Source organism: Uloborus diversus, chromosome 6, assembly GCF_026930045.1.
Source record: "Uloborus diversus isolate 005 chromosome 6, Udiv.v.3.1, whole genome shotgun sequence".
NCBI lineage: Eukaryota > Metazoa > Arthropoda > Arachnida > Araneae > Uloboridae > Uloborus > Uloborus diversus.
In genome coordinates this window covers 21,459,602-21,473,504 of record NC_072736.1, presented here as the reverse complement: position 1 = coordinate 21,473,504, position 13,903 = coordinate 21,459,602, and the positions used below count along the sequence as shown (strand labels likewise).

General features: G+C 31.4%; 1 protein-coding gene across 1 annotated transcript in view; it reads right to left on the bottom strand.

Annotated features, from left to right (window-relative positions):
• Positions 1–2,249: 2,249 nt before the first annotated feature.
• Positions 2,250–13,903, bottom strand: part of LOC129224112 (CCR4-NOT transcription complex subunit 7-like) — a 33,605-nt gene continuing 21,951 nt past the window's right edge. The window contains exons 5-8 of the mRNA XM_054858521.1: positions 13,512–13,689; positions 11,893–11,970; positions 8,595–8,775; positions 2,250–2,638 (exon numbers count right to left, since the gene is read on the bottom strand). Coding sequence (XP_054714496.1) covers positions 8,647–8,775; positions 11,893–11,970; positions 13,512–13,689 — 385 coding nt within the window. The 3' untranslated portion in view covers positions 2,250–2,638; positions 8,595–8,646. The remainder of the gene's footprint in view (positions 2,639–8,594; positions 8,776–11,892; positions 11,971–13,511; positions 13,690–13,903) is intronic.

The window sequence follows — 13,903 nt, the reverse complement described above, 5'->3', positions numbered from 1 at the left end:
CATAATCAAAATTAATCTGAAAGATAATCTAAAATATAATGATTTCTTTTTGAAATATTGATTATAGTTCGCTAATTGCTTGAAAAGCAGAGTTAAGTCAAAGGAGCAAACGGTCTAATCTTGTGCAAATGGCTACCTATTTCACTGTAATGTTGCTTATTTTACATGCCCTGAATCGCAAAAAGGAACATTCAAGCAACGTAAAATAACCAACATACAGGCAGGCAGCGATGAAGAACATGCATGCTTCGTAAAATAAACAACATTCAGTCGGCGTACGATCTCGATCGGTGAATCCTACTGTAAAAATATTGAGGTTCAATGCGTTGGTGTTAAGCGGAAAAAAAAAATCACAGATAATCCGTGGCTGCGCATAATCCGCACCTCATAAACTTTGCCTTTTTTAGCAGATAATCCGCAGGAAAATACGGTACTTTCTTCATGAAAATCTTGCAGAAGTTGATAACCCATGTGTCAACTCATTACATCACAAATTCCTTCAATATCGGATTTAATACCCACTGGTGATAATGGATGAAAACGAAGAAATAATGGAGGATGGTCTCACAGCTGATCAAGTGATTCAATGCATAAAGTCTCTGAAACAATTGAAGGGTTTGCAGCAAAAGGGTTAACTCCATTTTTTGATTGTTGGGGAATCTCCTGGAGTTAACTCTATGTTGCTTCAAGGGAATAAAGCAGCTAACTCATGCTAGCGAATAACTTGAGAACTATCAACCTGAGATAACTCCACCTTGAACCAAACGACCAAAAAAAATGTAGTTTACTCTTTGTTGCTGCAAACCCTTCAATTTTTATTTTCAAATGCCAACCAAAAAGCCAATTTACAACGAAACTAAGAACCAACGCAAAACAATGTTAGCATAGAATGTACTTTAGATAAAGTTTATGCCAAAAACGAAAGATTTTGGATGTTTCCACGTAGCATGTTTCCTTTAGTTTATTTTGTAAATGTCTAATTTTAAACAATATGCTTTGATATTCAGTAAATTACCGCCCATTAGCCAGGGCTAAAGCAGAAATACACCGCCAGCTCAGTCATTTCCAGCCGAAGACTGCAGTTTCGTGCTTATTAGCACTCATCAGCCCGGCATAGGAAAGTGACTGAGCTGAAGATGGAAAACCTCTTCCATCTCCAGCTCAGTCACTTTTGTACGCCGGGCTGATGAGTGCTAATAAGCACGAAACTGCAGTCTTCGGCTGGAAATGACTGAGCTGGCGGTCTATTTCATGTAATATGCGTTGAATTCTAATCCTGCTCTGATTTTACGCTTATTCTCGCTTGGTACTTTTTTTTTATCACTAGTTGAACGAAAAACTTATATCAGGGTTCCACTGAATGACAAAACTGTTTTGTGATGACTGTGGAGTCGGACTGATTTTGGGGCAAAGGAGTCGGGGTCGATCGAAAACATACCGACTCTGGGTTTCTTTTTTTTCTTTAATTTTCACCGACTCGCCTTGCAAATTTCAAAAAAACAGACTACCAATCAAGTTCATTACATGTATAAAGGCCTACTAATAAGAAAATAACTGTCATTGTGGCAACCAGCTGGCTTGATTGTTACCATCAAACTTTCTGTAACAGCTACCTACGCCACAGTCCCCTAGTTTGCTTATTTTTTAACTTTATTTTTAACTGATAGCAACTGTCAGCAAACAGTTTTGTTGCCTAATATTTTCTAAGTAATCACTTTTATATAAAAAATAACATATTTTTGTACCTCGATCTCAGTTATAAAATAGTAAAAGGAATGTATCGCTTGAGCAAGTCGGGAAAACTTCTGACGGTGCTTGATAAATTCAAATAAGTGTTGGCACGAAAGCGCAAATCTAAAAGACTCCATAAAATATGTTTTTTTTTTAATAAAAAGACTTTATCTAAGAAAGCTTGGTTATCACTACACAGTACAAAATAAAATCAGTACATGATTTATCGGTTACAACACTCAATAATTGTAGTTAATCCTAAAATCTTTATTCAAAGTTAATTCTAAAGCTGTGAATAAAATTAAAATTGAGACAAGAAATGTTGGTATAGTAAAAGCTATTCGTACAAAGCTGTATACCACTGCATTTTGTGTAAAATTTGCTCCATACGTACACGAATTCTCCCCACAATATAGGGCAATATTTTCGTTGAAATTTAAGATTTATTTTTGAGACATGCATTTCCTTTGCAGCAGAAAAGATCTGTGGTATGAGACAAAAAGTCATCAAACATAAGAATGCAAATTTTATTAGTCAAATGCAGAATTTTGATTTTTGTACAGAAGATTTATTTTATAAAAGCATTCATGGATAAATCAAAATACAGAATGAAGTGAAATATCTCTTCTGATTTGCCGTTTAAAAAATCAATGATGATACACTAAGGGGAGAATAAATGCCTTCATAATAATTAAAAAATAACATACTTGGAATAAAGATGAAAACATCACAGTTATTACAAAATAGTGCATAATAGTAAATGTAACAATTCATATAAAAACAGAAAGATGTCTCCAACAATGGAGATTTTTACAAGATCTTTATGAAATCTAATGCAATTTAAAAGTTACAAATGTCTATTGATGTATTTTCTGGAATTATTAAAACCATATCAAATATCCTCCACCTGCAAAAAGAAAAATAAGTATGAGAAATAACATTAAAAAAAAAAAAATACAAATTATTTACCTGTTATGCATGATATGATTTTAGTTTTTGCAATTTATAAAAAATGTTGAGAGCTTTTTCGTACATAATACAGTAGGCGCCACTTAATGTGATCACTTTGGGACAAATATAGTTTGATAACAATAAACGATTGATAACAGTAACCGAATAGAATCCGGGACACACAAATTGATTTTTTTTTTCAATATTGCATTGATTAAATTTACAATGACTCAACAGAATGCAGTTTCAGATTATAGCTGAATAAATTATAGCTCTTTTTTCCATCCGTTAAACCATCCGTAATGATCTTTAGCTTACAAAGCAATGGCTGAGAAATGCTTAGTTGTTCTGCAGCATTTGCTGCAGAACAACTAAACATTCCAAACAACAGTGATGAGTCAGGGACTCATCACAATCGTCAAAGCGTTTCAAAATGTCAATTTTTTCTTTGACAGTTAAATCATTGTACTTTTAGTTCACCTCTAAAACATTTGACCATTTAGAGTGAAGTTTTCAGGATAACTAAGCAGGGAGAAAAATACTTCTGCTTTTCTGATAAAAAAGATAACTTGTTCTCCTGGAAGCTACTTCTCAGGATTTGGCTTTGTATTTCTGTTGATTAAGGAGCAAAAAAGTGGAAAAATTGAAGTTTATGGAAAAGTGATAACAATAAATGAAGGCACTGATTACAATATCCGATTTTTTTTAACACATGTTAATATACAAGTGTTCCCGGAAATTGCGATTCTGATAACATTAAGCGAATGATAACATTAACTGTGATCACATAAAGCAGTGTCTACTGTACATGATACTCAACAAGTGTGACATTTTATTTTTAAAAGCATAAAAAATTTTACATGTTCTTTCAATCACTATTTTACTCGCGATTTCGTCTTTCCAGCATTTTTTTTTAAATAAAAAAAAAAAAAAAATTGGGACAACCCACAATGTCCTACTAGAATTTTCAGAATATCAAAATTATTTGAACAATTTCAAAATCACCACACATAATTGAAAACTTATTCATTTTAAGTGGAGTGCTACTCTACCATACAGAGATCTTCAATTGTAAGTTACTACATGTTTGGAAGAGGAAATAAAAAAAAATTGAGCTAGTCTTTTATTGCTTCTAAGTCCTATGGAGAAGTTAACTAATGAGCCTATAAAATTATCTGCTTTAAAAAAAAGTAATGATCTTGCTTTCTTTTAATGATATTAGTAGGATAAATTTTTATTTTCTCTTAATTTTAAACATATTATTTATTTTTTGAGAAGGGTCGGGGTCCATTGATCTACGGCTTGCGCCACATGTCACACATTTTGTTTCACCTCAAAAAATTGAAACGGGAATGTAATTTAAAACAGTAATGTTCCGAAATTTGGAACTTCAGACATGCTGAAGTCCTGCGGATTTTGAATATGGGGCTTGTATTTATACCTGCCTCTTTTGAAAGATTAACAGTAAATTTTACTTTGAAAGACAGTAGTTATGCACCAAAAATTAGGAGAGGAAAAAAAGGAGAAATAGTACACTGAAAATATTTTAAGACCTATCTATAAAATTTAATTTTTATCAAATTGAAAGTTTAAATTTTATTCTTAACAAAACTTTTATTGGAAAAAAATAAAAACCAAGTTTACCGAAATTAAGAATGTTTTCGAAAGCATTCCTCAACAAAACAAATTTTAGTGAACAGATATGATTCTTTTATAAGTATAGTCAAACTATTAAATAAATATTATCAGAAATACGTAGAAAAATTAAACTTAATAAAACCCTTCTTGACACTTACATGACATCAAAACACAATTTTAGTAACTGCAGTATTAAAAAAAAATTAACAAAGGCAATAGCCGGGTTTATGTGTCAAACCTATCCTTGCTGTTTTTCTAGAATAGCACTTGGGGGATCATTTTGGTGTTAAATAAAAATAATTTGGCCAAATTTTCAGCTCTAACCCAAACGACCTTCAAGTGTTTCAAAAACACCTGTTTTTTCTATTAATTTACTTTTTTCATAGTAAAATTCAAAATTAATAAATGGTGATTTTCCCCCTTATTCTTAGGAATAAAATACATAATTTACACCATCTGAATGCAGTAGCACGAGCTGATTCATTAGCTGATTGTATCAGTTGAACTCATTAGTTTTGATCTAATCCATATTATTTTATGCAATGTCTTAGATTTTATGGCTTTCTTTACGTTTTTTATAAGGTAAGATTATATTTTCGTAAAAAAAAATCTTTTACAAATTTTTTAGCAATAAAAAGATTCAAATTTGTTTAAACACAAAATTATGAAAAGACAAAAAAAAAAACCTTGTAATTTTTTTGGTATTGTTCCACAAACTCAAAAAATTTGTAGTAGTTTAGTTTAAATGTATCTTAATACCAGTATTCCCCCTTTACAAATGAAAAGTTTCAAATACAAATAAACTTTTAACGATTCACATACCGTACAAACGGGCGACTATGGTACATTGTTAGTACATTTCTGTCCATAATTACTCAACATTCATTTAAAAAAAAAAAAAGTTGCATTATAGTCGAGTCCCGACTGACGGGAGGGATGAGCTCCAAGACTCCTCGTGTAAGTCAAAATTTTGTGTTGTGGAAAAAACATTTTTTAGAAACATGCCAAATATTTTAGACATTTGTAAGCACCCCTCAAACTGCTTTAAAGCATTCCTCAACTATACATTGCAGTTTTTTACATAAAAAACTCAACTTTTGCTGTATTTAAAAAATAAAAAAGCTGTTTTATTCAACATTAAATAGTTAAAATGCACAAAATAAAATAACTAAATGGAAAATTCACTCATACTTATTGCGTTGCTACCGTCAACGTTTGGTAGTTGTCTAAGCATATCGAGAATCTTAACTAATGGGATGTAAAAACATTCACAAAATATATATTTAGCTGTCAATAACGAAGCCGCTACTTCCTTCTAAAGAAATTCATGTTGTGGACAAGGAATTCGCTCGCGTCATTTCTAAAATTCGTAACTTGTGGAAAATTCGCGTTTTAGCCATTTCGCGTAAGTTGAATCGCGTCGTAGCGGGAGTCGACTGTATTATTATAGTTAAGGATCTGGGCTTTCAATTCCGACCCTGAAATAATTTGGAGCTTTACCCACATCCCTTACACAGCAGTTTCCCTCTCATTGTGAGTGAGAATGGTACAGCACATGTTTCTGTACAAGTTTTGGTGGTTTGTACCATACTCTACAACTCTTATATTTTAATGGGAGAGTTGTAGATGTAAGTTATGCTGAAAATTGAGCTCTGGTCAGTCAGGTACATCTAGTGATGTGGATCGGGTAAATACCCAGCGGGTAGGTAAATTTTTTTGGGTATTTACCCAAGGCTTGGGTAAATACCCAAAAACTGGGTATTTTACAAAAAAAAAAATGCAAATGAGAAATATTTTTTTTAAATCTAAATATGAAATAATTTGTAAAACTGATACGTACATATGTATTACACAGTTTATAATATTTTTTATTGAAAGACTTAATGAAATTATGAAAGAAACATATGGTGAACCAAAGAATCTTTCTTTTCAATGTCATAATTGGAGAAATATAAGCTTTTTACTTTTTGTTTAATTTTGTAACGTCAATGTTGAAATTTGGCTATCAACATTGATTAGGCATATTCAACACATTTAATGTGAATATCATATTAGATTGCTGAGTTGTTTCACACAATAATTCTTTAAATATGTGATCAAAATACAAATTTTAGAGAACAATTTATTGTTTTGAATATGGCTGGTTATACAGGGTGTTCCGTTTTAACCGGCTTAGACCTTTATTTTTGCAGCCGTTAGTCCTAGATGCATATTTCCAATTGCAAAAATATTAAAAAACAGATGCGGAGTAAAGATATTGAAAGTTTGAAGCAAAAATAAAAAGGAGTCAAAAACTACAAAATTTAACTTTTTATACAGCCCTCTAACTTATATTTAGAGAAATGATCTGCATTTAAAACTTACTGACACAAAAAAACTTGACATTTGTGCAATCAAAACACCAGGAGATACTCCATTGGACCATGCAGAAGATGAGATTAGAACTTATTACCCTTTCAGAAAAATGACAGGTTGGCAAAGTTAAAAACACAAGGTATTTATATTTTTCATTTCTATTCAGAAATTCATGCAAATGTTATGCCATGATACGCAAAACACGCTGCAAAACCTTGAACAATTTGAAAAACCACACTCTACACACATATAATTTTATATAAACACTCATTAACTGCTATATTTCCCCCCAAAAGATGTTACTGACGGCGAGTGTAAAGTGGTGTAAGTCACAAAATGCTGCATTTTATATCTCAGTGAACATTAGTAGTTCTAATGTCAAGCTTTTTTTTGTTGGAATTGTTTTTCAATCAGGGGTGATTGTGAGTTCATCAAAAAATACCTGAAAGTTTCAAAGCGAGAACGGGGGGGGGGGGGGGGGGGGGGGGATCTTTGGCTCCTATTACTTAAGTGCACCTATGGCATAGTATTAAATAGTTCAATAGTCAGAGTTAAAATAGTGTGTGTACATTTGATTAAAATTTTAATGGGTTACAAAGTTACATTTGAGCTGGTGTTATACAAATTATCTTGACATTTGTACATCTTAAGGGATAGGTGTCCATCTTAAGGCTCTTACAGGTATATTTGATGAGAATTATAAAATTAAAAGAAATTGCGGAGGTAGGGAGATAAAAGCACAACAAAAAAAAAACATAATTCCGGTATTTTCGGACATAAAAATACCGGAAATACGTCCGAAAATACTGGAAGTTCGGTAAAATACCGAAACACAATCGCCCCTGTTCAATGGAGATTATTTCCCTTAATATAAGTTTAATATAAGTCCGAGGACCTGGGGCCTGTGTAAAAAGTTAAAATTTGTATTTTTTCTTTACGCATTTTTATTTTTACTTCAAAATTTTCAATATCTGCGTCTGATTTTGAACATTTTTGCAATTGGAAGTATGCATCTAGGACTAACGGTTGCAAAAATAGAGGTCTTGAAGGTTAAAACAAAACACCCTGCATATATACATAATGGAATGCATACAGAAAAGTATTTTAGTTGAATATAAATTTTTGAAATAAATACCCAGGTAAATACCCATTTTGGTTATTTACATGGGTATATACCCTGTGGGTATTTACCCCTAAAAATAAATATCCAGATATTTTACATCACTAGGTACATCATAAAATAGAGATAAAAAAAGGCTTTATTTTTTTCATAATTTTTGAAGATGAATACCAAATCTTATCTTTTTCAGGCCACTGCCAAAACTTACCTTGTTTCAATATTGTTGAAACTTCAAACTCACTTGCATCTACACTCGTGATTTTTCCTGGGGTACTTTTCCCCGATAACCTAACGTATCCTCCAAAACTTCGACTAATTTTTGTACCACACTCCTCCACCCTCCTCCGCCCATTGTAAACTTTACACATTTGTAACTGTAGTACCACCAAAATATTTTATTTTTGAATGAAAATTGAAGGTTACTTTATTTAATATGAAAGCGAAAGGTACTTACAAAATTGTGATTCCTCCTGCACTAAAAGTAAACCAACATTAATTTCCGAGCTACCTACAAACATATAGCACCAGTTGCTCACAACAAATAACTTCACAATCACCAGGTTATTCATCTTGTGGGCTGTTTTGATAGTGATAACTCTCTCATTACCAGAGAAGGTTGCACAACAATTCCTATTGAAGTTGGGGTACCCCAGAGTTCACTACAAATGCTTATTACGTCAAAACTGGGGTTTGTATCATCTTCACCCACTTTTACGGTACATTGTATTTGTGTGGAGCAGGTAAAATCACTCAAGTTTAGGATTATAAGATACCTTACATTTAAAAAAGAAATACTCACATTATGAAAACCTCAGATGAAAATAGATGGGATGATTCTATATTAACAATTGTCAAGAAGCAGATGTAGTAGGTATGGGAGATGCTTCCTCAACTGCAGCGCCATTTATCACATAGGAAGTTCCAAGTCCATATAAATGACCGCAATACTTTGCATCATCAATGTTATCCTCAAAAAACATCTGCACAAAAGGAAGAAAATGTGTGAGAAATAATATGCAGGTTTTCCGCTACGGTCGCATTTTTCGCAAAATGCGAAAATATTATCTAAGTTGTGAATATGAAGCAAGGCATTTTTGCTCAAATAAGGAAAAAGAAAAAAGATCCGAGAGCATGGTGACATTCAACTTAATTGTACTATAAATCTTAACTAACTTGTTTCAACTACTATTAAGTTCAACAATACTTTGTCTTAATAGGCATTAAGTCCCCCAATAATTGTGTTACTATTGGCCTTTTAAAAATCAAACTTATGATCCCAACTCTAAGTATAATAATCTTAATTTTTTTAAATTTCATATTAAATAAAAATAACTACTGTGTATTTATTTCTTTAAAAATGCCATGGCTGAACTTTGAATTTAGCTTTCGAATAGAGATGCATGATTACTGCATTCTAGTATTAAATATAATTTTTAAATTATGCATGACATTGATGAACTACCTTAGAAAATAACAGGATGATATTACACAACTATACTGCTGTGCTAAGCGCGAAAACGTCGCATCTCAAAAATTAGCGATTTTCAGTTATGCCTTTTTTTGAACTGCCACGAATGAGTAGTATATCTCTGCAAGACTTGCATTTCTATAACTTTATATTGCAATGTTAGACAGCAAAAGTGTCATATTTGCATTTCCAAAATATTCTTTTCAAGGTATGTCACATATTTGGTTGTGCTTGTTCCATCAGGCATGAAACATCTATGTGGTTTAACGAAAAATGGTATTTATTCCAAAAACAGTATTGTACACAAAATAAGATCATTTTTCATTCTTATTTTTTAATTAAAAACACACCATTTGTATTTATATTGGTAATATAAGGAGAACAATTTGCAACAACAATATTTTGAGATACTTCAAATAGTATCTTCGAAATTTAGTGCAAGAACATTAAAAATAAAACGCAACTTTTTACACTTCTTCATGAAAGAGAGAAAACCCACCAGATTTTCTTGAAAAAGATCTCATGTGTAAGAAAAAGTTCACCCAGTGGCTAGAAATAAAGTTTTACTACATGATATCGTAGTTGCAATTTTTTAAAGACTGCTCTCCTGTAAAATAACGCTGTTTTAAATATGACGTTGTTGAAAGAAGTGAGTTTTGTGCTTAGCACTGCAGTATACTAAAATGCAGTCAAGCCTGCTCTTTGGAATATTGGTTAAAAAGTAATAAATGCCTTTATGTAATACATTTTCCATGTAACAGACCAAACTTAAAACGCAGATAATGTAATATCCCATTTATGAAAAAACTTCTGCAGCAAATTGACCATTCCATTTAGAATGAGACTTAAACACCATTGAAACTAAGGCAGTCAAAGAAACTCCTCTCCACCTTCCCAATTTAGTTTTTGCACTGAAACACTTTATGGACTTTCAATAACCTGATTAAGACAAAAAGAGAGCAAGCGTCTTTAACTTTAGTTTTTTTTAAATACATATGTGTGTGTGAATAAATTGAATGTTGGGAGTTATTTCAGGTTAAATTTTGACCAATTTCAATTTAGGTATTGCCTCTCTTGTACAAGAAAACCAGTATCAAAAATCCCATTACGGTTTATTAACATAAATAACTTATTTTTGAGTTCTACTTCAAGATTTTAAAGTTAGTGGGTCTCAAAAACTTTTGTTTACAAAACTAAAAATATCCAGTTCAATAAAATACATTTTCAGCTACAAATTATTTGAAGTTGCATTACTTGAATTTGATAACAATGAACATAACAGGACAGGGTTCATACACTCGTGCAAGATTCGAAAATATTATATTTTTGAAAATATCCAATATTTTGATATATATCGGATATTTTGATACATATATCCGATATTTTCAATCAGTACAAACTAAAGTAATCAAAATAGTAAATGCATCCTCAAATCATTCTTTATTTTCTCATATTATTATTTCCAGTTAAAATAATCAGTTTTTAGCACATAAACATCTAAATCAAATAGAACTAAAAAAATGTTCTGTAGATAAATTTTTGCATTTTTCCAAAAAATAATTACGAATTAACTGGAAAAAAGGTACATTTTTTAAGTTTTATTTTGAGCTTTTTTCAATAGTTTGCATAGCAATAAACATCTAATGCTGTTTTTGGGAACTTAGGCATTTAAAAAGTCTTGTGTACTTCCATCTTGGGAATGACCAAATATGGCACGTACGCAGAAAAAAAAAAGGAGGAATTTTTTGAATTTATAACCTGAAAACAATTTTAAAAATTATAAATTTTCATAAAACTACAGTTCAGTTGAAAAGTTTTTAGCTCGTTCACGTCCAAGGCAATGAGGATAAGATTAAGTTTTAAGAACAACATTTTTCATTTCTCAAGAAAATTTAAAATAATAACTAATAAAACAATTTGCAGCACATTTTGTCTAATTTTCATTAGTTTGTAATTAAGGAAAACATCCAATTCTGCTTTGTTTTTGGAAACTTAGGTTTTTAAGGATTGTGTTTACTTCCATCTTGTGAATCACCAAAAAAGGCGACTACGTTTCACAAGTAGCTGAAAAGACTTTCCGATAAAAAAAAAAACGATTTTCTCAAATCACCCCCCTTCCTCCCTCCATCTTCAGGCTTGTGCTTCCAAAGCAGTAAATTATCTTCTTCCCTGTTGAGTTTGCATAATTCCTGTTCATTCAAAGAACCATTTTCTTGCGAACTATTAAGAGTCAAAAATGGCGGCAGTCGAAGTTTTTTTTTTGGGACACCACTTTTTTTAATGCCAGAGCCATTTTGCTCCGAAAATTTTACAAATTTCTTTTTAGGAAATATCGATAAAAATGAAGATTAGATCTTCTGAAACAAAATTCCCGGGGGAAAAAATTTCGGGGGGGGGGGGGCAATTTGGAAAATTCCCTGACATTTTTAACTGTTTCATTTTCCCTGACAATTCCAGGTTTTCCCAGAGCGTACAAACCCTGCATGATTTCACTGTACGTGAAATTTTAGACACTGAAAATTAAGTAACACAAATTAGAATACACAGGTCAAACACAAATTAGAATACACAGGTCACATTGGGGACAAGTTTAGATACAAGTAGTGAAACACAATATAGTACACTTTACCTCTCTCATTTTAAAAAATGTTGCCCCAGTCAATAAACTATCACTTCCAGCTTGATGTTGTGGTCCAATTCTTTCCAACTAAAAGAAAAAGAGAGGTAAGACTTTTGAAAATAAGTTGTGGCTCAGAGTTGATTAATTTTCATAAGACACAGAAAGGTCTACTAAAGTTTTTAAGAGAGTTGAAATGATTTTTAAAAATCTACATTTGTTTCCGATATTTCAGGTTAAACATTTGTAGTTGCTCCTTGATACTTTTTACACTCCTATTACAATTTTTTAAAATCATATCTGAAAAGAAAGGATTATGACGTTCAGTCACTGAAACATAATGTACACATAGCAAGTGTAATTGTACATATAATATAGTACAAATGATTTAAGCAAGATTGTCACTCAATTCTGAGAAAAAAAATTCTCGGTGTTTTCCCTGTATGGGTATGCAGTCTTAGGAGCAAAAACTGATATTTGAAAAAGATGTATGTAAAATAAAAAATTAATAATGTTTGCTTTTATGATTGAAGTTTTAATATTTAACTAAAAAGAAAAAAACCTTTAAAATTACACTTTTTTATTACATTTTATTTATGAATTTTATAATAATAATATGTTTTGCAGTTTATATGTGTGGACACTGATTTTTGTAACTTCAATTTAAAAATAAATAAATTCCAATGACTTTCCAGGTTTTTGAAGAAATTTTCATAATTCCCGGTTTTGTTTGTTGATTTTTGAGTTCTCTGCATTTTCCTGTTTGTTCAGGTTTCACTGTGGCATGACAACCCAGTTAAAGGATTCTTGGAGGTGCAAAGAACAAAAAAAAAAAAAAAAAAAATGCTGATAGTATTTTGCTTAAGACTTTTAACATTGTCTATATCATGGATTAGAATTAAAGCTTCTTCAGGCTCCACTGATTAAACCACCACCCAGTCTCGCTCTCATGCCGCCTCTAGGTCATCAGTCTTTCTGGTAGTCGGTCGTTGTGCATTTGTTTCACATATATGTCTTGCATTTATCCTGATATTGTATTATTTTACAGTTGGATCTCTGGATTCCGTATAAAAATAACAGTATTGCCATTACCTTATAAAATTTTATACGAGTTTCTCTTTGTGTTTAACTTTTTAGGATTCTTTTCAAGGATCCACAAATGTGTTGGAATTTATGTAGTTTATTTTCTAGATCTTTGTCTTTATTATATGAGGTGTCACATCCCAGAATATGAGGTGTCACATATCAGAACATACAATAAAACTAAAATTTTTTTTGTATAGTATACTAATGAGGAAATGAAAAGTATTATAAACAAATTGCGGGCAATAAAAGTGTTGAGCAATTAAAACAAAATGCCAATATGAAGTATGACATAGAAACATTAAAACAAGCTGTGTTTTCAACAAGTAATAGCGGAATGTAAACAATTTTAAAGATTGAAATACAACTGTAGCATTAATAAGTTGCTAATTCACATAAAAGAAATCAGGCTTAAACATTTTTCTATTTAAAATGGAAAAATAATATTTTAATAGAAAATTTTTAAGATGTGCTTTACATGCCCTTCAATGGAAAAGGCAAGGTATTATGGAAAATAAATACTGTATTATTTTATTTTTAATACTTACATCTAATTGTTCTGCAACTTCCTGCAACCCTCCTTTCAAATTTTTACAACTCTTCATCAAATATTTCACATCATAGATTGTTGGAAAGTAAAGCCGCAACATTTCAAAAAAGTCCGATTCCTCTGCAGGTAAATTCTTCTGTGTTAACAACTTCAACAAGTACCCAAAATCATAGCCACTATAAAAAAGAAATGTAACATTACTCTCAGAAATACAGAACATCTGTTAAAGGAAAGATAGGTATAATTTGTAAGCAGTTTTTGAATTTTTTTTTACTTTGGTGACTTAAATAAAAACACATCCAACCCATTTATTTAATGAGAAAATTAAAACATTTACATATATTCCCCCCCCCCCCCAAGTGATATGGCACGCTATTTGTGATTTATGTC